This window comes from Theropithecus gelada, chromosome 6, assembly GCF_003255815.1.
Source record: "Theropithecus gelada isolate Dixy chromosome 6, Tgel_1.0, whole genome shotgun sequence".
Taxonomy (NCBI): domain Eukaryota; kingdom Metazoa; phylum Chordata; class Mammalia; order Primates; family Cercopithecidae; genus Theropithecus; species Theropithecus gelada.
The window spans coordinates 32,089,228-32,112,854 of record NC_037673.1 but is presented as its reverse complement, the minus strand read 5'-3'; the positions used below and the strand labels follow the sequence as shown (position 1 = coordinate 32,112,854).

Here is a 23,627-nt window from a genome sequence, read left to right as displayed (position 1 = left end):
ACCCTGTCTCTACTAAAAGTACAAAATTAGCCGGCGGTGGTGGTGCCTGCCTGTAATCCCAGGTACGCAGGGGGCTAAGGCAGGAGAATCACTTGAACCCGGGAGGCGGAGGTTGCAGTGAGCTGAGATTGCGCCATTGCACTCCAGCCTGGGCAACAAGAGTGAAATTCTGCATCGAAAAAACAAAACAAAACAAAACAAAAAACAACAAAAAAGGAAAGACTGAGAAACTTAAATTTCCAGCTTTTCATCAATCAGATCTTCTATAGTTTAGTTGAAAATGAATTTTCCGAACCCCAGAAATACTTGCCTTCAAAAGTAAATGCAAAAAACAGCAACAACAAAAGTTTTTAGCCTAACTAATCAAGAAGAAACTCTTCAAAAAACCAACCCAATTCAATGTCAAGTTAAGGTTATTTATTATTTATTTGACATTTTGACTTATTTAAACCTTCTCTTTCATAAGAGAGAGAAAGAGATAGTTAATTATATCCCACAATTCTATTTATTTATTAAGTGGTACAAGGAAAACTTTTACTGGGATTTTGAGTAAAATAAGATATTGTAGCAATTACGATTATTATGTACATAACTATGTCATCTATTAGTGTAACTTTGCTGCATCCTCATCTTATCCTATTGGTAGGAAGAAAAAGTCAGTTGAAATCACATTTTATATTTTTAGTAAATTGTATTTTGATAAAACCCTGCTGCTTTTTCTTATGGTTTAAATATACTCTATTCAGAAGAGCTCTCACTCCTCAGTTAAAAATTCGTTTGGAATACTTTCTGAATTTTCTTAGCGAATTGATGGGGAAAGGTGTTGGCACTGAGAAGGTGACAGAGTGGGAACAAGCGTGGAAGGAGGACTGTCGTGGCAAGCCTCAGGGAGTGTTGTAAAAAGTGCCACTGGGGGCTGAAGAGCTTTCCAGAAAGGGGGCTATATACATGCAAAGTAATAAAACGATTCTATCTCTTGAAGTTGAGCAGGAGATGAGGGGAGACCAGAGAGTCTGCTGTCCCAGTGATATACCTTGAGAGGCGCTCCTCCGCCCTGTGGCAGGTAAAGCAGAGGCAGAGAGTGAGCCGTGCTGGCTTCTTTAGGAGCAGAAAACTGCTTAGGAGATTCCATGGTGGTTAGGGACAGAGGCCACGGGCAGCTGGCAGACAGCCACTCATTACTGACGTAGAGCATTTATGGGAACAAAGCTAAATAAAGTATGGTGACAGCTGGAGTGGGAGATGTTTGGATTGGCACCGGGGCAAAGTGAGCAGAGGTGGTGGTAAATGAGGAAATAGATTAAATGTGTGCATGGAGAAGAAAAGAGGAACCCACACCCACAGAGCAGGCAAACAGGCAAATCTACAGAGACAGAAAGTAGATTAATGTTTGCCTGCTGCTGGAGGACTGAGGTGAGGGGCAATGGGAGATGAATGCCAGTGGGTAGGTATTGTTGGGGAGGAAATGATGAAAATGTTCTAAAATCGATTATGGTGATGGTTGCACAAGTTTGTGAGTATACTAAATACTATCTGTACAATTTAAATAGGTAAATGTACGGTATGTGAATTAAATAGCAACAGCTGATACTTCGAAAAAGTAAATTTAAGGCCGGGCGTGGTGGCTTACGCCTGTAATCCCAGCACTTTGGGAGGCTGAGGCGAGAGGATCACGATCTCAAGAGATCCAGACCATCCTGGCCAAAATGGTGAAACCCTGTCTCTACTAAAAATACAAAAATTAGCTGGGCACAGTGGCAGGTACCTGAAGTCCCAGCTATTCGGGAGGCTGAGGCAGGAGAATCGCTTGAACTCGAGAGGCAGAGGTTGCGGTGACCTGAGATCACGCCACTGCACTCCAGTCTGGCAACAGATCGAGACTCCGTCTAAAAACCAAAAACAAAAATAAAACCCAAAAAACCAAACAACAAAAAAAGTAAATTTAAATTTGAATATAAATAAAAATACATAGATGTGTAGATTTTAAAAAATTCATGCTGCATGGAACAAAGTAATACACCTTCTACATGTTCATTACTGTGTCCCTATTCTTACACTCAAATCTTGCAGTTCCTTTTGTTAGTTTCTTTTGTCTTTCCAGGGTTTTAAAAAATGTATATATAGGCCGGGCGCGGTGGTTCTCGCCTTTAATCCCAGCACTTTGGGAGGTCGAGGTGGGTGGATCACAAGGTCCGGAGTTCAAGACTAGCCTGGCCAATATGGTGAAAACTCGTTTCTACTAAAAATACAAAAAAATTAGCCGGGCATGGTGGCACATGCCCGTAATCCCAGCTACTTGGGTGGCTGAGGCAGGAGAATTGCTTGAATCCGGGAGGCAGAGGTTACAGTGAGCCAAGATCACGCTACTGCACTCCAGCCTCGGTGACAGAGCGAGCGAGACTCTGTCTCAAAAAAAAAAAAAAAAAGAAAAAAGTATATATAAACAAATGTGAATATGTACTCTTTTGTTCCTCTCATTCTTACACAAAAGGCAGCACATTACAGAAAATGTTCTGCTTTTTGTCTTTTTCTATGCAATATATGCTAGAGATCGTTCCACATTAGCACAGAGAAAGCTGTCTCATTCATTTTCAGAGTTCATGGTCTTCCATTGTGTGGATGCTCTACAGTTTATTTAACTAGTCGTCTACTGATGAACCTTTGGGTTATTTTCAACCTTTTATGTCTACAAACAATGCTACAATAACAACCATCAAATTGCTCTCCATTTTGCACTTCTACCAGCAATATGTAACAGTTCTGATTTATCCATACTTTTGCCTACACAGTGTAGTCAAAACTTGCAAAACATGCTGTGAGCCAAACTTGTCAATCTAATTGCAGAAATGGGCCGGTCGTGGTGGCTCACGCCCGTAATCCCAACACTTTGGGAGGCTGAGGCAGGTGGATCACCTGAGGTCAGGAGTTAGAGACCAGCCTGGCCAACATGGCGAAACCCCATCTCTACTAAAAATACAAAAATTAGCTGGGCGTGGTGGCACACGCCTGTAATCCCAGCTGCTCAGGAGGCTGAGGCACGAGAATCACTTGAACCCAGGAGGCGGAAGTTGCATTGAGACGAGATCACACCACTGCACTCCTGCTGGGGTGACAGAGCAACACTCTGTCTCCAAAAAAAAAAGCAAAAAAAAAAAAAAAAAAAAAAGAATAAATCTAGCAATATTTAACGCTAATATGCAAAGACATCCATAGATAAAGGGTGTTTGTACATAAGCAAAGATCCATGAACTACTTTTAACAATGATAAACATATTAAATGCCATTATATTTCTAACCAGTTAATATGTCACTTTGTATATGAGGAATAATACTTTGTAATAGTTATCAGGTAAATCAAAGTGTTCTCAGGTTTGAACTTTGCATAATTCTAGAAAGGAAAAGAGATGGAGTCTATTTGTCACTCATCGAATCTGGGGATACCTTGGGCTTACTTTGACCAATAGAACGTGGCACAAGTAATACTGTATCACTTCTGAACCCTGCATCTTCTCTTCCTCTTGGAAGCCAGATGCCATTTGAAAAAGACTGGGCCATCCTGCTGAAGACATGTGGCATAGATTATAGCCAACACCAATTCCCATGTCTGTGAGTGAGGCCACATTAAACCAACTAGCTCAAGTCAAGCTGCAGTTTGACTATAGTCACATGAGTGACCCCATGAGAGACCAGAGGAATAAGTGCAGCCAAATTGCTGAACCACAGCCTAAGAAGCAAGTAAAATAGTTGCTGTTTTATCATGGGGGATTGTTTGTTATACAGCAATAAATAATTATAACACTGTTTTGGGGAGGAGCTATGAATAGAGGAAAAGATAATGTAAAATAATGAAGGCCCAGCATGGTGGCTCATGCTTATAATCCCAGTACTTTGAGAGGCCGAGGTGGGCAGGTCATTTGAGGTCAGGAGTTCAAGGCAGGCCTGGCCAACATGGTGAAACCTGGTCTCTACTAAAAATACAAAAGTTAGGTCGGCCGCAGTGGCTCACACCTGTAATCCCAGGACTTTGGGAGGCTGAGACGAGCGGATCATGAGGTCAGGAGATCGAGACCATCCTTGCTAACATGGTGAAACTCCATCTCTACTAAAAATACAAAAAATTAGCCAGGTGTGGTGGCAGGCGCCTGTAGTCCCAGCTACTTAGGAGGCTGAGGCAGGAGAATGGTGTGAACCCAGGAGGTGGCGCTTGCAGTGAGCTGAGATGGCGCCACTGCACTCCAGCCTGGGTGACAGAGCGAGACTCTGTCTCAAAAATAACAATAATAATAAAAACACAAAAGTTAGCCAGGCGTGGTGGCACGTGCCTGTAATCCCAGCTACTCAGGAGGCTAAGGCAGGAGAATCACTTGAACCTGGGAGGCAGAGGTTGCAGTGAGCCGAGATCGCACCACTCCACTCCAGCCTGAGTGACAGGGCAAGACTCCGTCTCAAAAAAAAAACATAAAATAAATAATGAAAGATAGGTTTGCTTTTGTTCATTAATTTGTTTAATCACGTACTCTCCATCTCCATGCAGAAAAGATTAAAGGCTGCTCTAGTGGGTAGACCCTAGGGTGACCTCTGTTAATGATACCTGCCTTCTGGTGTTCACGCTTCTTGAGTATGGGATGACAGATTTCTAATCGACAGAATATGGCAACAGTGATGAGCTGTCATTCCTGTAATTTTGTTGCATTATCTAAAACTCCATGGTGCCAGCAGATTCACACTAGGGATTCTTCTTGCTGGCTTGAGTGAGTCGGCGGTCATGTTGAAGAAGCCCACATGGCAAAACACTATGGGCAGCCTCTAGAAGCTGAGTGAGGCCTCCGACCAACAGTCAGCAAGAAACACAACCCCTCCACAAGGAAATGAATTCTGCCAATCCAAAGCAAACTTAGAAGCCAGCTCTCTCCCAGTGGAGCCTTCAAATGAGGTACAACTCAGCTGACACCTGATTTGTAGCCTCCTGACTTGCACGGCTGACGGTCCAGCTATGCTGTGCCTGGACTCCTGGCGCACAGGCACAGCGAGATCAGAAATATATGCTATTTGTTACATAATATAGAAAACTAATATGGCCGCTTGGGATGCTTCAGCATTCAATCCTTTTATAGGAAAGCAACCTTTATTCCTAGAAGAAAAATGTGTGCTTTGTGAAAAGACAAAAGCATTCTTTTATTTTTTATTTTATTTTATTTTTGTTTTGAGACGGAGTCTCGCTCTGTCGCCCAGGCTGGAGTGCAGTGGCACAATCTCAGCTCACTGCAAGCTCTGCCTCCGGGTTTGCCATTCTCCTGCCTCAGCCTCCCAAGTAGCTGGTACTATAGGCGCCTGCCACCTCGCCTGGATAATTTTTTTTTTTTATTTTTAGTAGAGACGGGGTTTCATCGTGTTAGCCATGATGGTCTCGATCTCCTGACCTCGTGATCTGCCTGCCTTGGCCTCCCAAAGTGCTGGGATTACAGGCGTGAGCCACTGCGCCCGGCAAGACAAAGGTATTCTACAGCTTTAGAAGGTAATTCCTTTCTTATCACACCTGATTTATTTAAAATTCAGGACAAGAGAGCATTTATTTTCATAGTTGACTCAAGGAACTGAGGATAATTTACTTAGAGAAGGTGAGGCAGAAAATGAATTAAATGTATATACAGGGCGTGGTGGCTCACACCTGTAATCCCAGCACTTTGGGAGCCCGAGGCGGGTGGATCACCTGCAGTCAGGAGTTTGAAACCATCCTGGCCAACATGGCCAAAATAAAATATTTTATCTACTAAAAATACAAAAAATTAGCCAGGCGTGGTGGTGCACACCTATAATCCTAGCTACTCAGGAGGCTGAGGTGGGAGGACTGCTTGAACCTGGGAGGCGGAGGTTACAGTGAGCCAAGATCACGCCACTGCACTCTAGCCTGGGCAACAGAGCGAGACACCGTTTCAAATACAATACAATAAAATAAAATAAAATAAAATAAAAGTGTATAATAATACATGAGGAGATTTTTCCAGATAACAATGAATAAGCAATTCCATTTCCATTTCAACTGAGCTAAGAAAAAGGAGTTGTCAAGTACAACAGAAGGTAGAGGATCATACATAAACCTGAATTAAACTTCCAGAAGATAGCTTTGGCTAAAACTTCTGGATCACAGGAGAGACCCTTACTAATAAGTTAGGAGATCCCTGATCTTTGGGTCAATTGCATTCCATATTCTGCATTATAGAAACTAATAATTAAGGATGTAGCTTAAAAGTTTAGAAGACTTTTTTTTTTTTGATACAGAGTTTCACTCTGTCGCCCAGGCTGGAGTGCAGTGGCATGGTCTCGGCTCACTGCAAACTTCGCCTCCCAGGTTCAAGTGATTCTCCTGCCTCAGCCTCCCAAGTAGCTGGGATGACAGGTGCCCACCACTATGCCTGGCTAATTTTTGTATTTGTAGTAGAGACGGGGTTTCACCATCTTGGCCAGGCTAGTCTCAAACTGCTGACCTCGTGATCCACCCACCACGACCTCCCAAAGTGCTGGGATTACAGGCATGAGCCATTGTGCCCAGCCTAGAAGACTTCTTGATGATTGTGTTAGAAAGACTTAAAATTTACCTAGTAAAATCATGAAATCTTGTCTCTAGATTTCTAGGAATAATGAATAGGCAGTCAGAAAAGTTTCAGTTGTGAACTGTGTGATCTCTTGAGGGTGCCTTAAACTATATAATTCTGGAATTTGTGTGACAGACTGCTACGTAAACAAATAACTAAAATAATTTTTATAGTTTATAGTTTATAGTCTGTGTATTCCTTTGATATTCGTTTCCTTTCTATAATGCTGAGTGAAGGTAAATAAAAATGTCATGTTCTATATTTCTCTCAAATTTTAAATCATTGTACAAACTTATTGGTTAAAAAAAGTATAGTTTATTATTCTAAAATATGTTTGTATTTTTCACCTCCCTATAAGCAAATCTTGTTCAAAACATTATGAATGAAAAGCACATGTTACAGAAGGTATATTTTTAGTCCAGATCTTTTTTTCTCAATAATTTATTATCTTGGGACATACTCCTAACCAAACCTAACCCAAAGATGCATAATTATTGTTAATAATAGATTAAAATGTAATTTACATACCATGAGATTTACCCCTATAAAGTATAGGATTCAGTTTCTAAGTCTTTAATTCATTTTGAGTTGATTTTTGTATATAGTGTGAGATAAAGGTCTAATGTAATTTTTTTCCATGTGATTATCTAGTTTTTCCCAACAGCATTTATTGAAAATACCATCCTATCTCTATTGTGTGTTCTTGGCACCCTTGGTAAAGATCAGTTGACCATAAATGCACAGATTTATTTTTGGACTCTCTTACTTTGTTATTTGTTTATGTCTGTTTTTCTGTCAGTACCATACTGTAGCTTTGTAATATACTTGAAATCAGAAAGTATGATACCTCCAGTTTTTTTCTTCATGTTCAAGATTGCTTTGGCTATTTGGGATTTTTTGAGAGGTGTTTTTGGCTCCATATGGATTTTAGAATTTGTTGCGGGAAGTCAGGGAACCCGAACGGAGGGACTGGCTGAAGCCACCGCAGAAGAACATAAATTGTGAAGATTTCATGGACATTTGTTAGTTCCCCAAATTAATACTTTTTTAATTTCTTGTGCCTGTCTTTACTGCACATAAACTGTGAAGATTTCATGGACATTTATCACTTCCCCTATCAATACTCTTATAATTTCCTATGCCTGTCTTTAATCTCTTAATCCCGTCATATTTGTAAGCTGAGGATTTATGACGCCTCAGGACCCTGTGATGATTGCGTTATCTGCACAGATTGTAAAGCATGTGTGTTTGAACAATATGAAATCTGGGCCCCTTGAAAATAACAGGATAACAGCAGTTTTCAGGGAACAAGGGAGATAATCATAAAGTCTGACTGCCTGCAGGGCCAGGTAGAACAGAATCATATTTCTTTCCCTGCAAAAGCGAATAGGAGAAATATCACTGAATTCTTTTCCTCAGCAAGGAACAGCCCTGGGAAAAGAATGCATTCCTGGGGGAGGCCTCTAAAATGGCTGCTCTGGAAGTGTCTATCTTATGCAGTTGAAGATAAGGGATAAAATACACCCTGGTCTCCTGCAGCACCCCCAGGCTTGCTAGGATTAGGAAATCCCAGCCTGGCGAATTCTAGTCAGACTGGTTCTCTGCTCTTGAGCCCTGTTTCCTGTTAAGATGTTTATCAGTGTCAATGTGTGCCCAGCAGGACATGGAACCGCATTGGTAATTCTAATTTCATCCTGGCCTTGTGATCTTGCTCTGCCCCCATTTGTCTTGTGATATTTTATTGCCTTTGAAGCATGTGATCTCTGTGACCCACACCCTATTTGTACACTCCTTCCACTTTGAAAATCACTAATAAAAACTTGCTGGTTTTGTGGCTCAGGGGCATCATGGAACCTGCAGACATGTGATGTTTCCCCTGGAGACCCAGCTGTAAAATTTCTTTCTTTTGTACTCTTTCTTTTTATTTCTCAGACCGGCCGACACTTAGGGAAAATAGAAAAGAGCCTATGTTGAAATATTGGGGGCTGGTTCCCCCGATAAGAATTGTTTTTTCCATTTCTGTAAACAACTATGTTGGGATTTGGATAAAGGTTGTATTGAATCTGTAGATCACCTTGGGTATTATGGATACTTTAACAATATTAATTTTTCCAATCTATACACATCTAATGTCTTTCCATTTATCTGTGTCTTTAATTTCATTCAACAGGGCCAGGCACAGTGGCTCAGGTATATAATCCCAGAACTTTGGGAGGCCCAGGCTCGTGGATTGCTTGAAGCCAGGAGTTTGAGACTAGCCTGGCCAACGTGGCAAAAAACCTCTCTCTCCTGAAAATACACAAATTAGCCTGGTGTGGCAATGCATGCCTGTAATCCCATCTACTCAGGAGGCTGAGGCAGGAGAATTGCTTGAGCCTGGGAGGTGAAAGTTGCAGTGAGCCAAGATCGCACCACTGCACTCCAGCCTGGGCAACAGAGCAAGACTATGACAACAACAACAAAAAAAACTGGCCGGGCATGGTGGCTCACACCTGTAATCCCAGCACTTTGGGAGGCTGAGGCAGGTGGATCACAAGGTCAGGAGTTTGAGACCAGTCTGGCCAATATGGTTAAACCCCGTCTGTACTAAAAATACAAAAATTAGCGGGGGGGCATGGTGGTATGTGCCTGTAGTCCCAGCTACTCGAGAGGCTGAGGCGAACTGCTTGAACTCTGGAGGTGGAGGTTGCAGTGAGCTGAGATCACACCACTGCACTCCAGCCTGGGCAACAGAGTGAGACTCCATCTAAAAATAAATAAATAAATAATTAATTCATTAATGTTTTATGACTTTCAGTGCCTACTTTTAAATTGAGTTGTGTTTATATTATTGAATTGTGGGAGTTCTCTCTTTTTTTTTGAGACAGGGACTTGGTCTCACTCTGTTGCCCAGGCTGGAATGCAGTGGCATTGGCTCACTGCAACCTCCACCTCCGGGGCTCTGGTGATCCTCCTACCTCAGCCTCCCAAGTAGCTGGGATTACAGGCACACACCACCATGTCCAGCTAATTTTTGTATTCTTTGTAGAGACAGGTTTCGCCATGTTGCCCAGACTGGTCTCGAACTCCTGGGCTCAAGTGATCCACCTGCCTCAGCCTCCCAAAGTGCTATGATTACAAGCGTGAGCCACTGCACCCCACTTCACCCCCCCTTTTTTGATGGCTGCCTCTTTTTAGGGGGAATGGATGCTGCCTGACTTCAAAGCCAGGGTGTTCGCTGAAGGTGGTAGGTCTGGGTCTCCTGGAGAAGGCAGTAGCCCCCAACCCTTTCTTTTTTTATTTTATTTAATTGACATTTGTTTCCTCTTTGTATTTTTTGCAGAGATAGGGTTTTGCTATGTTGCCTCGGCTGGTTTGGAACTCCCTGGGCTTAAGCAATCCTTCCCCCAGCCTCACAAAGTGTTGAGATTACAGGCACCTTACCCAGCCTGTGAGAGCTCTTTATATATTGCAGATACGAATCTGTATTAGGCCATTTTTTGCATTGCTATAAAGAAATACCTAAAATACAGGCTAGGTGCAGTGGCTCATGCCTGTAATCCCAGCTACTCAGGAGGCTAAGGTGGGAGGATAGGTTTCGCCTAGCAGGTAGAGGCTGCAGTGGCCTGAGATTGTGCCTCTGCACTCCACCCTGGGCAACAAAGCAAGACCCTATCTCAAACAAAACAAAACAAAACAAAACAAAAAGAAAAAGAAGAAAAAAAGGAAATACCTGAGGCTGAGTAATTTATAAAGAAAAGAGGTTTTACTGGCTCACAGTTCTGCAGGCTGTACAAGCATGGCACCAACATCTGCTAGACTTTTGGTGAGGACCTCAGGAAGCTTACAATCATGGTGGAAGGTGAAGAGGGTAGCCAGAGTATCACATGGTACAAGTGAGAGCAGGAGAGGGAGAAGGGGGAGGCCCCAGACTCTTTTAAACAACATATCTCTCATGAACTAACTGAGCAGGAACACACTTATCAGCAAGGGAATGGTGCAAAACCATTTGTGAGGGATTGGCCCCCCGTGATCCAATGGCCTCCCACCAGGCCCCACCTCCAACCCTCCAACACTGGGAATCAAATTTTAACATGGGATTTGGAGTGGACAAACATTCAAACCATAATAAAGTCCTTTATCAAACATCTGATTTATAAAGTTTCCTCCATTATATGGGCTGTCTTTTCATTTTCTTGAGGGTATCCTTTGAAGTACATTTTCTTTCTTTTCTTTTTTTTTTTTTCTTCTTTTTTTTTTTTGTGAGACAGAGTCTTGCTCTGTCACCCAGGCTGGAGTGCAATGGCACAATCTCGGTTCACTGCAACCTCCACCTCCCGGGTTCAAGCGATTCTCCTGCCTTAGCCTCCTGAGTAGCTGGGATTACAGGCGTGTACCACCACGCCCAGCTAGTTTTTGTATTTACAGTGGAGATGGGGTTTCACCATTTTGGCCAGGCTGGTCTCAAACCACTGTCCTCGAGTGATCCACCTGCCTTGGCCTCCCAAAGTGCTGGGATTACAGTGAGCCACTGCACCTGGCCCAAAAGTACATTTTCTTGGAGTTCTTTTTTTTTTTTTTTTTTTCAAGACAGAGTCTCACTTTGTCACCCAGGCTGGAGTGCAACGGCATGATCTCGGCTCACTGCAACCTCCGCCTCCCTGGTTCAAGCAATTTTCTGCCTCAACCTCCCGAGTAGCTGGGATTACAGGCGCCCGCCACCATGCTTGGCTTATTTTTGTATTTTTGTAAAGACAGGGTTTCACCATCTTGGCCAGGCTGGTCTTGAACTCCTGACCTCATGATCCACCTGCCTCAGCCTCCCAAAGTGCTGGGATTACAGGCGTGAGCCACCACATCTGGCCTTGATGGAGTTCTTTTAATGATGTCAGATTTATCTCTTTTTTTCTCCTATTGCTTGTGCTTTTAGCGTCATATCTAAGAAACCATAGCTAGGCTGGGCGCGGTGGCTCATATCTGTAATCCCAGCACTTTGGGAGGCCAAGGTGGGTGGATCACTTGAGGTCAGGAGTTTGAGACCAGCCTGGTCAACATAGTGAAACCCCCATCTCTACTAAAAATACAAAAATTAGTCAGGTATGGTGGCACGTGCCACCACACCTGGCTGGGAGAGGGAGGTTGCAGCAAGCTGAGATCGCATCACTGCACTCTAGCTTGGGTGGCAGAGCAAGGCTCTATCTCAACAACAAAAAAAAAAAAAAAAAAAAAGAAAAGAAAGAAAGAAAGAAAAGAAACCATAGCTAATGCAAGATCATGCAGATTGAAGCCTATATTTTCTTCTGTGTGTATATTTTTAACCCTTACATTTAGATCTTTGATCCATTTTTAGTCAATTTTTGTATTTAGTATGAGGTAGGTATTCAACTTCATTCTTTTGTATGTGGATAAATAGTTCTCCCTGACCTATCTGTTGCAAAGACTGTTCTTTCCCCCATTCAATTGTCTTGGTACCTTTGTTCAAAACCAATAAACCATAATGTGAGCATGTATTTCTCTTAACTAATTTTTGTTGTTTTAAAGTCTATTTTGTTTGATATTAGTATAGTCACTCTAGGTATTTTGTGGCTGCTGTTTTTTTACCGTCTTTTTATTTTCAACTTATTCATATTTGTGGCATAACAAATTACTATAAGTTTAGTGGCTTAAAACAACATATGTTTATGATTTCACTTCCACAGGACAGAGTTTGGCATGGCTTATTGGGTCCTCTGCTTCGGGTCTCACGAGGCTGTAATCAAGGTGTTGGCTGGGTTACATTCTCATCTTGACCTAAGGGTTTTCTTTCAAGCTTATCACGTGGTTGGCAGATTTTGGATGCTTGTGATTATAAGACGAGACTATCAGCTCTTAGAGGCCACCCTTCTCCGTAGGCAGTTCACACGTGGCTGTTTTCTTCTTGAAGGCCATCAGCAGAATGTCTCAGCTGACTCAAGTCTCCCTCGTTAGGGAAGGGTTAGAGCCTCTTTTAAGGGTCCACCTGACTATGTCAGGCTCATTTAATGTCTTCGTTCATTTTGTGTTGCTAAAAGGGAACACCTGAGACTGGGTAATTTATAAAGAAAAAAAGTTTATTTGGCTCATGACTAATTCTGTTGGCAGGAAGACTGTGCATCTGATGAGGGCCTCAGGCTGCTTCCATTCATGGTGGAAGACAAAGGGCAGTTGGTGTCTGCAGAAATCACGTGGTGAGAGAGGAAGCAAGAGCGAGTGACAGGAGAGGTGTCAGGATGTTTTTAACAACCAGGTCTCATGGGCACTAACAGAATGAGAACTCACTTGCTCTGCCCCCAACACAGAGGACCTTAGGCCCCACCTCCAACACTGAGGATCAAATTTCAAATTTCTTTTCTTTTTTCCTTTTTTTTTTGAGATAGGGTCTCACTCTGTTGCCCAGGCTGGAGTGGACTGCAGTGGAATGATTATGGCTCACTGCAACCTTGATGTCCCTGAGCTCGGGTGATCCTCCCACCTCAGCCTCCCAAGTAGCTGGAACTACAGGCACACACCACCATGCTTCGCTAATTTTTCGATTTTTTGGTAGAGAGAGGGTTTCGCCATGTTGCCCAGACTGGTCTTGAACTCCTGGGCTCAAGTGATCTGCCCACCTCAGCCTCCCAAATTGCTGGGATTATAGGCACGAGCCACCGTGCCCAGTCAGAAATCAAATTTTCAGCATAAGACTTGGAGGGGACAAACATTCAAACTATAGTACCCAGGAGATTTTCTCTTTTGATGAACTCAATGTGAATTTATTTGGGGCCTTAATTACATCTGCAACATTCTTTCACCTTTTGTCACATTCTATTAGTTAAAAGCAAGACAGAAGTCCTGCCCACACTCAGGGAGAAGGGACTAGAGGAAAATGTGAATGCCGGGGATGAGAATCATGGGGCTATCTTAAAATTATGGCTACAATCAATGGACGTGGGCCAGCGTAGAACTTCTCTGTGCAGGCCTTTTGTCTGTTTTGAGTTTGAAGTATGTGAATTTATTACTTACTCAAAAATAAAATAAAATTTAGTATTTGAAACTTTGTATTTGCCTCAGACTTTTATGTCTTTTACCACAAGGACCACACTGTGTAGTTGTTTTGGCCCGAAAATCATTGAGTTATTATCAGGTCCTGGTTAAGAACATGGACTCCGGAGCCAGACTGTGTAACTCTGGGCAAAATCTTGAATCTTTCTGTGCCTGTTTCTTTTTGCATAAAATGGGCTCATTACAGTACTCCTAGCTTAGGTCCCTCTTCCCCTTACAAAGCCACCAATCCCACTCCCATGATAACCCATTAATCTGTAAATGAATTAATCCATTCATGAGGGCAGAACCATCATGCCCCAATCACCTCTTAGAAACTGTGCCTCTCGGTAATACTGCATTGGGGCTTACATTTCAACATGAGTTTTGGAGGCACAAATATTCAAACCATAGCAGCCTGTAAACATTCACAGCCTTCTCTGGAATATAGTACCTGCTTAATAAATCTTTGCTATCATTGCAGCAGATTTTTTTTTTTAAAAGAAGATTGTTGAAAACCTCTGGAAGTTTTGTTAGTTAGTTCAATAATGCTGCTGTGTTTCAGAACAAAGCTAGTGTGGAAATGTAAAATGATGCAGCCACTCTGGAAAGCAATTTCCCAGCTTTCCTTTTTTTTTTTTCTTCTCTCTGTTTTAGATCCAGGGACAGACTGGATCTCAGTTTCTTAAAACAAACAAACAAATTAAACACATATACTTACCATAGGATCCAATTGCACTCCTGGGTGTTTATCTCAGATAAATGAAAACTACATCCAAATAAAAACATAAGCTGGAGTGGTGACTCACGCCTGTAATCCCAGCACTTCGGGAGCCTGAGTTGGCAAGTCATTTGAGGTCAGGAGTTCGAGATCAGCCTGGTCAACATGGTGAAACGCTGTCTCTACTAAAAATACAAAAATTAGCCAGGCATGGTGGCACGTGCCTGTAATCCTAGCTACTCGGGAGGCTGAGGCAAGAGAATTGCTTGAACCCAGGAAGCGGATGTTGCAGTAAGCTGAGATCATGCCACTGCACTCCAGCCTGAGTGACAGAGCAAGACTCAGTCTCAACAACAACAACAAAAAACAAATAAAAACATGTACATGAACGTTCATAGCAGTTTTGTGATAGCACCAAATTGGAAACAACCGGAAAGTCCTTCAATGGATCCATGGGTAAACAAATATGGTACCTGAGTACCATGAATTACCACTCAGCAATAAAAAGGAACAAACTATTGATATATGCAATTTGGACGGATCTCAAGGGAATTATGCAGAGTGGAAAAAAGCAAATCTCAAAAGGCTTCATAATGTATGATTCCATTTATATAACATTCTCAAACGACAAAATTACAGATGGAGAACAAAGTAGTGGTTGCCAGGAGTCGGAGATAGAGTCAGGGGAGGGGCTGGAGCTGCCATGACTGTAAAGGGGCAACATGAGGGATCTCTGTGATGATGGAGCAATTTTATATCTATTTTTATTTGTTTATTGATCTTTTTTTAGAGACAGGATATCATTCTGTGGCCTAGGCTGGAGAGCAGTGGCACAATCAGAGCTCACTGTAGCCTCAAATTCCTGGGCTCAAGTGATCCTCCTACCTCAGCCTTCCAAGTAGCTGGGACTACAGGAATCGCCACCATGCCTGGCTAATTTTTTAAAAAAAGTTTGTAGGGAAGGGGTCTCCCTATGTTGACCAGGCTGGTCTCCAACTCCTGGGCTCAAGCAATCCTCCTGCTTCAGCCTCCCAAAGTGCCAGAATTACAGTTGTGAGCTACCGTGCCTGGCTTATTTTTATATCTTGATTGCAGTGGTATTTACACAAATCTACATGTGGTAAAATTGCATAGAATGACACATATATAAATGAATACATATAAAACCCATGAAATCTGAATAATGTCTGTGGATCATACCAATATTAATTTCTTGGTTTTGATAGTGTGCTATAGTTACATGTTACTACGGGGGGAAATTAAGGGTACACAAGCTCTCTCTGCACTAATTTTCCATTTCCTGTTAATTTATTTCAAATTTTTAAAAATCAGATTTTGAGTCATGATAATAAAGGCTTCTTCTCTCCATTATTATAAAAGAATTTACCCATAGTTTTCTTCTGGTTATTTTCATTTTCTAGGAATTTTGAAACTTTTACTGGGTTAAAACAGAAAGACTCTGGGCCGGGTGCGATAGCTCACACCTGTAATCCCAGCACTTTGGGAGGCCGAGGCAGGTGGATTACGAGGTCAAGAGATCGAGATCATCCTGGCCAACATGGTGAAACCCCGTCTCTGTTAAAAATACAAAAATTAGCTGGGCGTGGTGGTGCATGCCTGTAATCCCAGCTACTCAGGAGGCTGAGGCAGGAGAATCACTTGAACCCGGGAGGCGGAGGTTGCAGCGAGCCGAGATTGTGCCACTGCACTCCAGCCTGGCGAAAGAGCAAGACTCCATCTCAAAGCAAAAACAAAACCAAAAAACAACAAAAAAACCCAAAAGCCTCTGTACATAGAACTACCTACACAACAAATTCTCTTGGAAGTGCTATGTACTTCTTAAAAGCTCAACTGAGATAAACTCAGGCAAACCTGGTCATTGCCCAGCGATCCCTATATCATCCTCTCTACACAAGTCAGAAGTGGGAATAATCCTCAACAACTCCACTCCTTTATGTCCCAACACTCCATAGTCAGTCTTTCATTGAGTTGTGTCAATTTAACTTACTAAGTATCTCTTGAATATATTCACTTACCACCCTCTCTTCTTCCACCATAGTGGTCGAACTTACCATCAGGTCCTGCAGGACTACTGCAAAAATGAGCTGCTTCTGTATCCTATATCTATGCTTTGGGTATATCCTGCAAGCTTTTCAAAATGCAAATCTGATAACATCTCCCACCTGCCCATCCCCTCCTCCCCCACAGAAGGCATTTAAAAGTACCCTTGATAGCTTCCCATTGGGTTTCATTGGATAAAGACCAGATTTTGGCTGGGCACGATGGCTCACACCTGTAATCCCTGCACTTTGGGAGGCCAAGGGGAGCGGATTGCTTGAGCCCAGGAGTTCAAGACCTGGGCAACATGGTGAAACCCTGTCTCCACAAAAAAACAAAATACAAAAATCAGCAGGGTGTGGTGGCATGCACCTATAGTCTCAGCTACTTGGGAGGCTGAGGTGGGAGGATCGCTTGAACCCAGGAGGCAGAGCCAAAATCGCGAGACTGCACTCCAGCCTGGGCAACAGAGTAAGACCCTGACTAAAAAAAAAAAAAAAGACCAAAATCTTAAAACGGCCTGAAAATGGACAGCACTGTATGATTTGGACCTTGTCTGTAACTATTGCTTTTGCCATCACTCCCTCCCTCAGCCCAGGCAAAAACTCTTCTACTTGGTTCTCCTCCATCCCATGATCTGTCTTTTGCTACACGGCCTTTGCATATCTCTTCTCAGGAATGTCCTCTACCTCCAACTTGGTTAATTTCAGTTCATTCTTTGGCTTACGACTTCTTTAGAGCAGCTTTGAGTCCCAGATAAAAACTTAGGTTTCTTACATATATGACAGTACATGGTCTCATAGGACTGTATTCTTTCTTTCAAAGCATTTCTAAATTTATACATTAATTAGCATCAGGATTTGCTTAATATCTGTGCCCTTCATTAAACCGTCAGTTTCATGAAAACTATGGCTATGTCTCTTTTGGCTTAGTATTGTATCTTTATTGCTTATTACAATGCCTGGCATGCAGCAAACATGTAGAAATACACTTGTTTGATGACTGAATTAAGGACCAGGGTTCTAATCCAGGTCTGCGATTTTCCAGATGTGTTAAGTTGGACAGATTACTTAATTTCTCTGAACTGGTTCTTCATAGGTAAAATGGGCATCTCTGTTCCCTAGGAAGCAGGGCCTAAGACAAAGGCTTTTGTGCTTTATTAGGGTGTGCAACAGCTGGGAGCAGAAGCAAGTGGAGGGGAGTGAGGAGCGAAGGGGTTGTTGAGCTTGCCAGAGCTAAATACTACTGAGAATTTGTATAAATGATCTCAGAACAGTCTATGTGAGGAAAGCAAGGGGTCCTGTTATCCACCTGCTTGAAGTGCTTACTCCCCCACACTTGTAGGTGGGCATGGAGGTGCTGTCAGACTGCACTGCATGAGATGGTTGCAGTCCATGTGGAGTTGGTCAGCACAGCAGCAGCACCTAACCTGCAGGGTTCTGGTGGGGGTTACTGGAGACTGTGCCTGGCACATCTTAGCAGGCAATAAACAAACACTCATGGCCGGGCGCGGTGGCTCATGCCTGTAATCCCAGCACTTTGGGAGGCTGAGGCTGGTGGATTGCCTGAGGTCAGGAGTTCATGACCAGTCTGTCCAACATTGTGAAACTCCGTCTCTACTAAAAGTACAAAAAAAAGTTAGCTGGGCGTGGTGGCGCGTGCCTGTAATCCCAGCTACTCGGGAGGCTGAGGCAGGGGAATTGCTTGAACCAAGAGGTGGAGGTTGCAGTGAGCCGAGATCACGCCACTGCTCTCCAGCCTGGGCGACAGAGTGAGACTGTCTCAAAAATAAATAAATAAATAAATATAAATAAAAAAAGAAATACTCATTGTTATAATTAGGAATATTCTCATTCCTAAAATTCCTTCTTTTTTCTTTCCTGTTCCTGAAATATCCTTTCTTCCCCTTCCTTCCTGTTTTTAAAATATCTCCTTCCTTCCTTCCTTCCTTCCCCCCTTTCTTCCTTTCCTTCCTTCTTTCTTCTTCCCTCCCTTCCTCCCCAGCTGCCCTCCACCCCCACCCATCATTCACTCTAATTGAAAAAGAAGCTGCATAGACTTTTATGACCTAATCTGAGAAGTGACACATAGTCAGTCATGTTGGCCACATTCTGTTCATTTCAAGACAGTTGCTAACTCTGGCCCACACTTAAGAGGAGGAAAATTAGGCTTCATATTTTGAGGGGAGGAGTATCAGAGGATTTGCCGGCATTAACACCTTGAGGAGAGAAAGGAGAACAACTGGGTGAACAGGGGCAGAGCTGGGAGGGAGATTTTCACTACACACGTCTTTGTACTCTTTGAACTACATACTTGACTATATTAGTCAAGTAATTTTTTTTTTTTTTTGAGACAGGGTCTTGTTCTGTCTCCCAGGCTGGTATGCAGTGGCGCGATCACCCTCATGGCAGCCTCAAATTCTGGGCTCAAGCGGTTCTCCTGCCTCAGCCTCCTGAGGACCTGGGACTACAGATGTGGGCCACTACTCCTGGTTAACTTTTTTCAAATAATAAATTCATCACGTTTATTTTAGAAAGAAACATTTCAAGCTACAATATTTGGTAAAATCAGAAAAGAGATGTAGAAAAAAAGTCAAAAGAGGGTGTGAATGGGAGAAATTGGTTGAGGTGAAATCGACCTTCGCCCAGACAGGTGGGAAAAAGGGAAGGTCTACTTGGTGCTCCCCCTGGACCCTCTCGTCCCCTCATTTAGCACTGTCACTTTCCAGGGCATGCGATGGTAGGCAGCAGGAGTTCTGGATAATGGATTTGTGGAAAGAGAAGAACCCATCTAAACCACTCTGTAGCCACAGCCCACGATCACTTTTTTTTTTTAATTTTTATTTTTTGCTTTGCTGTTGTTCCACTCTGTCCATACATTGTTTAATACAGGATGGCACACAATGCCATTCCTGATTGTTTCACTTATAAGCGCCACCCTCTACTCCTCCAACTCCTGACTCAGGTTTGACAGCTATTTTTTAACGTAATTTGCGTACGCCGAGAGGATTTCACTTAGTAACTACACGGAGAGAGATCTGATGTGTACAAAGACGTGGCATGAAACCCTGCAGGTTTATTGTCTCTATAAAAAGATCGTTAAGGTTGAGCGTGCTAACGTGTGCGGCACTAACTGTACTCACTACGCCCTGGTCACTTTATAGCAGAAGTCCGAGGCAAGAAAAGAAGTTTTACAAACAAAACTGGTCAATTGTTCTATCTTCTTACTCCTGGAAAACACTAAAGGTCCACTTTCAAACCATTTGGACACACTTGCTTCTTCTAAAGGGTTAGGGATTCCCGGCAGAAAGCGCGCCCCTCCTCTCCAGTAGCCGCGAGCAAAGTGCTTCCTGCCACTCCTGCGGACCCCGGAGTCCAAATGGGACCCCTTCCACACGGCCGCGGAGCCGCCTCCGAAGACGGCGGTGTCTGAGGCGCGGAGGGCAAGGCTGGAGGCTGAGTGGGGTCCACCTTCGCGTGGCCCAGGCTCTTCCGATTCGTGGCGGGCCCCACCAGGTTCAGGCTCCAGCCCTGGGTAGTGAAGGCAAAACGGGGAGCGGAAGGAGGGAGGGCACGTCACGGGAGCGGGACTACAGGACCGCGGGTCAGGGGGCGCAGGAACTACAAGGAAAAGACAAGCACCAAGGGCCAGGAAGGGTGTAGGAGGCAGTGCCGGAGGATCCCCGCCCGCCGGGTCCGGCCGCCGGGTCCCCGCCCGCCGCTTCCGGCGTCTCCCGGCCCAGTTCTCCCGCGCCGACTCTGCCACATCCTCCGGTGACGTCAGCCGGGGCCGCCATATTGGAAAGGCGCCGCCGCCGCCTCCGTTTCGGAGCTCGGGCTGTTTTGGGGGCCGCGGCCGCAGGCAGGAAAGCGCCCCTCTCCTGCTCCGCCGACGCCCGGCCAGCCCGCTTCGCCCTGACCTGTCTCCTCATGACTGCCCCCGGCCCTGCTGCCGACGGACGTCGCCCCGGCGTCCGGATTTAACACGGAAACCCGGGTCGGAGGCCGCGCGGGGAGGAGGAGGGCGAGCCGGTAGGTCCCGCGTCCCTCTCGGCCCGGCTCGGCGTCTCGGCGGGAGCCATGACCTCGCTGACCCAGCGCAGCTCGGGCCTGGTGCAGCGGCGCACCGAGGCCTCCCGCAACGCCGCCGACAAGGAGCGGGCGGCGGGCGGCGGCGCCGGCAGCAGCGAAGACGACGCGCAGAGCCGCCGCGACGAGCAGGACGACGACGACAAGGGCGACTCCAAGGAAACGCGGCTGACCCTGATGGAGGAGGTGCTCCTGCTGGGCCTCAAGGACCGCGAGGTGCGGAGGCGGCGGGCAGGGCGGGGGGAGGCGGCGCGGGGCCCGGGCGCCAGGTGAGCTCCAGGTAGGTGCCAGGTGAGCGCCCGAGGCTTCCGGCCCGCGCACCTGCCCTCGCTCCGGAGCCTGCGCCCGGTGGCGCCCAGCTGACCCTGAGCAGTGTCGGAGTTTGTTGACCCCCTGCGCGGCCGGTGCTTTCCGGATCCTCCCAGTAGAGATGGCTTGGATTTTTCCTCACCCTTTTCACAGTCGCTCCTTTCATTTCGACACCCTGGCAGTTTGTATTTCTTCGTCGCCTTTTTCCGCGTTTTTAACCCGTGTAGACCCCAGGGTGCAAATCCAACCCGGAGACTGCCCGGGAAACAAACAGCTGGCGCCACCAGCGCCACGAACTCTTGGGTTTTTGCAGGTTTTAGGACCTGGGAGGGGTGCCCGGATCTGCTTGCTGGGGATTTTCTTCTTCAGTTAAGGCTTACTGTTGGGAATTAGGAAAAACGTAGGCGAAGTGGTAATAGAGGGAAAAGCTCTTTTACTGAGTAAAGTTAAGTCAAAATTCTCATGAAAACTCCTGGCAAATGACTTTCTAGGTGAACTTGACTTGGGTTAGAGATTATTTTTAGTATAGCTTTTATATTTTATCAGTTGATTAATCTCAAAGTCTTGCCGTCTTAAGAAAGGATTTTTTCATCGAATGCTTGAAATGTAGGTTTGTGAGTTGATGAAAGGCCTCAGATTTTCAGGTGGGTTGAAGTTGCAATAGATATTTCTTTGCATTCTGACTTTGAAAGCATTTATTTTCACTTCAGTGTCCAAAATTTTCACATACAGAAAAGTTGAAAAAGTGATAGATACATATGCGTATATACTCTTTCCTAGATTCTATAACGTTCTGCTGTATTTGTTACATTTGCCTAAGAAATGATTATTTGTTTATTTGGAGACGGAGTTTCGCTTTTATTGCCCAAGCTCCTGGAGTGCAATGCCGCGGTCCGAAAGCTCCGCCTTCCCGGTTCAAGCGATTCTTCTGCCTCAGCCTCCTGAGTAACTGGGATTACAGGCATGCGCCACCATGCCAGGCTAATTTTGTGTTTTTGTTTTGTTTTGTTTTTGAGACGGAGTCTCACTCTGTCGCCCAGGCTGGAGTGCAGTGGTGCGGTCTCCACTCACTGCCACCTCTGCCTCCCGGATTCAAGCGATTCTCCTGCCTCAGCCTCCCGAGTAGCTGGGATTACAGGCGTGCGACGCCACGCCCAGCTAATTTTCATACCTTTAGTAGAGATGGGGTTTCACCATGTTGGCCAGGATGGTGTTGATCTCTTGACCTAGTCAGCCGCCCGCCTCGGCCGTCCGAAGTGCTGGGATTACAGGCTTGAGCCTCCGCGCTCAGACCTGATTTTAAGAAAGTTTTCCAAATTTAGGAAGGTGGGCAAAAAAAAAAAAAAAAAAAAAAGTCTTACAAAACAATGTAATCTTTCTTGGTCACTGAAACTTATTAGATAGAGGCAAGTTTTATATGGACTGTTTATGGACCCTTGTTATTTAGAAATCTAATGAACTAAAGGTTAGCTTGATAGATACGTGTAGGGCATCTGTCATATCTTGGCTTCCCATTTCTCAGGTTTTAATAACAGTAACCTTGAAAAAGGTTGATATTCCTCTGGCTGTGAAAGGGGTGCTGTACCTGTTTATTGAGTTGTGATGATGAAGCAGGCTGTATGTGCAATTTCTTGTTGTTTGGATGAAAAAGGTAAACTAGGTGTATAGTGTCCTACTAATGTACTTTTTAGAAAATGTTCAACTTTAGGCTTCAAAATTTGGAATCTTGATTATAAACGTTTGTCTTTTTTTTTCTTTCTTTCTTTTTTTAGACGGAATCTTGCTCTGTCGCCCAGGCTGGAGTGCAGTGGCGGCATCTGGGCTCACTGCAACCTCCCCCTCCCGGGTTCAAGCGATTCTCCTGCGCTTAGCCTCCCGAGTAGCTGGGATTACAGGCATGCACCACCATGCCCTGCTAATGTTTGTATTTTTAGTAGAGACGGGGTTTCACCATGTTTGTCAGGCTGCTCTTGAACTTCTGACCTCAAGTGATCCACTCGCCTCAGCCTCCCAAAGTGCTGAGATTACAGGTGTGAGCCACCACGCCCGACCATAAACATTTTTCTTTTTGGACAAAAATAACGTAGACATTTTAAAAAAAAAAAAAAAAAAAAAAAAAAAAAAAAAAGCAAAATTAAAACATATTCCTGAGTGAACATTTTGGTTTATAGTTTTTGAGACTTTTCTGTGTGGATAAAACTCGGTGGAAGACAAAAACCTAAAAAAAAAAAAAAACTAAAAAATAAGCTTTTAGTGTTCTGAGTCACACTGAGAAATTATAGTGAGGAAGTACCTATTTGTTTTTTGAAGTACATGTTTCTCTAAATCATGCTTGTCCAATCCGCGGGCCAAATGTGGCCCAGGATGGCTTTAAATATGGCCTAACATAAATTGGTAAACTTTCTTAAAACATTATGAGATTTTTTTGCAATTTTTTTTTTTTTTTTTTTTTTTTTTTTTGAGACGGAGTCTCGCTCTGTCGCCCAGGCTGGAGTGCAGTGGCCGGATCTCAGCTCACTGCAAGCTCCACCTCCCGGGTTCACGCCATTCTCCCGCCTCAGCCTCCGAGTAGCTGGGACTACAGGCGCCCGCCACCACGCCCGGCTAGTTTTTTGTATTTTTAGTAGAGACGGGGTTTCACCATGTTAGCCAGGATGGTCTCGATCTCCTGACCTCGTGATCCGCCCGTCTCGGCCTCCCAAAGTGCTGGGATTACAGGCTTGAGCCACCGCGCCCGGCCTTTTTTTTTTTTTTTAAAGCTCATCAGCTATTGCTAGTGTTAGTGTATTTTATGTGTGACCCAGGGAAGCCAAAAGTTTGGACACCCTTGCTCTAAATGTT

At 44.3% G+C, this 23,627-nt stretch overlaps 1 protein-coding gene across 2 annotated transcripts in view; it reads left to right on the top strand.

Moving 5' to 3' along the window:
- Positions 1-20,152: 20,152 nt before the first annotated feature.
- GOLPH3 (golgi phosphoprotein 3) overlaps positions 20,153-23,627 on the top strand; it is a 58,450-nt gene continuing 54,975 nt past the window's right edge. Inside the window, exon 1 of one of the 2 annotated variants that reach the window (XM_025387627.1) lies at positions 20,153-20,693. In XM_025387627.1, the coding sequence (XP_025243412.1) occupies positions 20,469-20,693 (225 nt within the window). In that variant the 5' untranslated portion in view covers positions 20,153-20,468. The remainder of the gene's footprint in view (positions 20,694-23,627) is intronic. The other variant, XM_025387628.1, reaches the window with a different exon arrangement.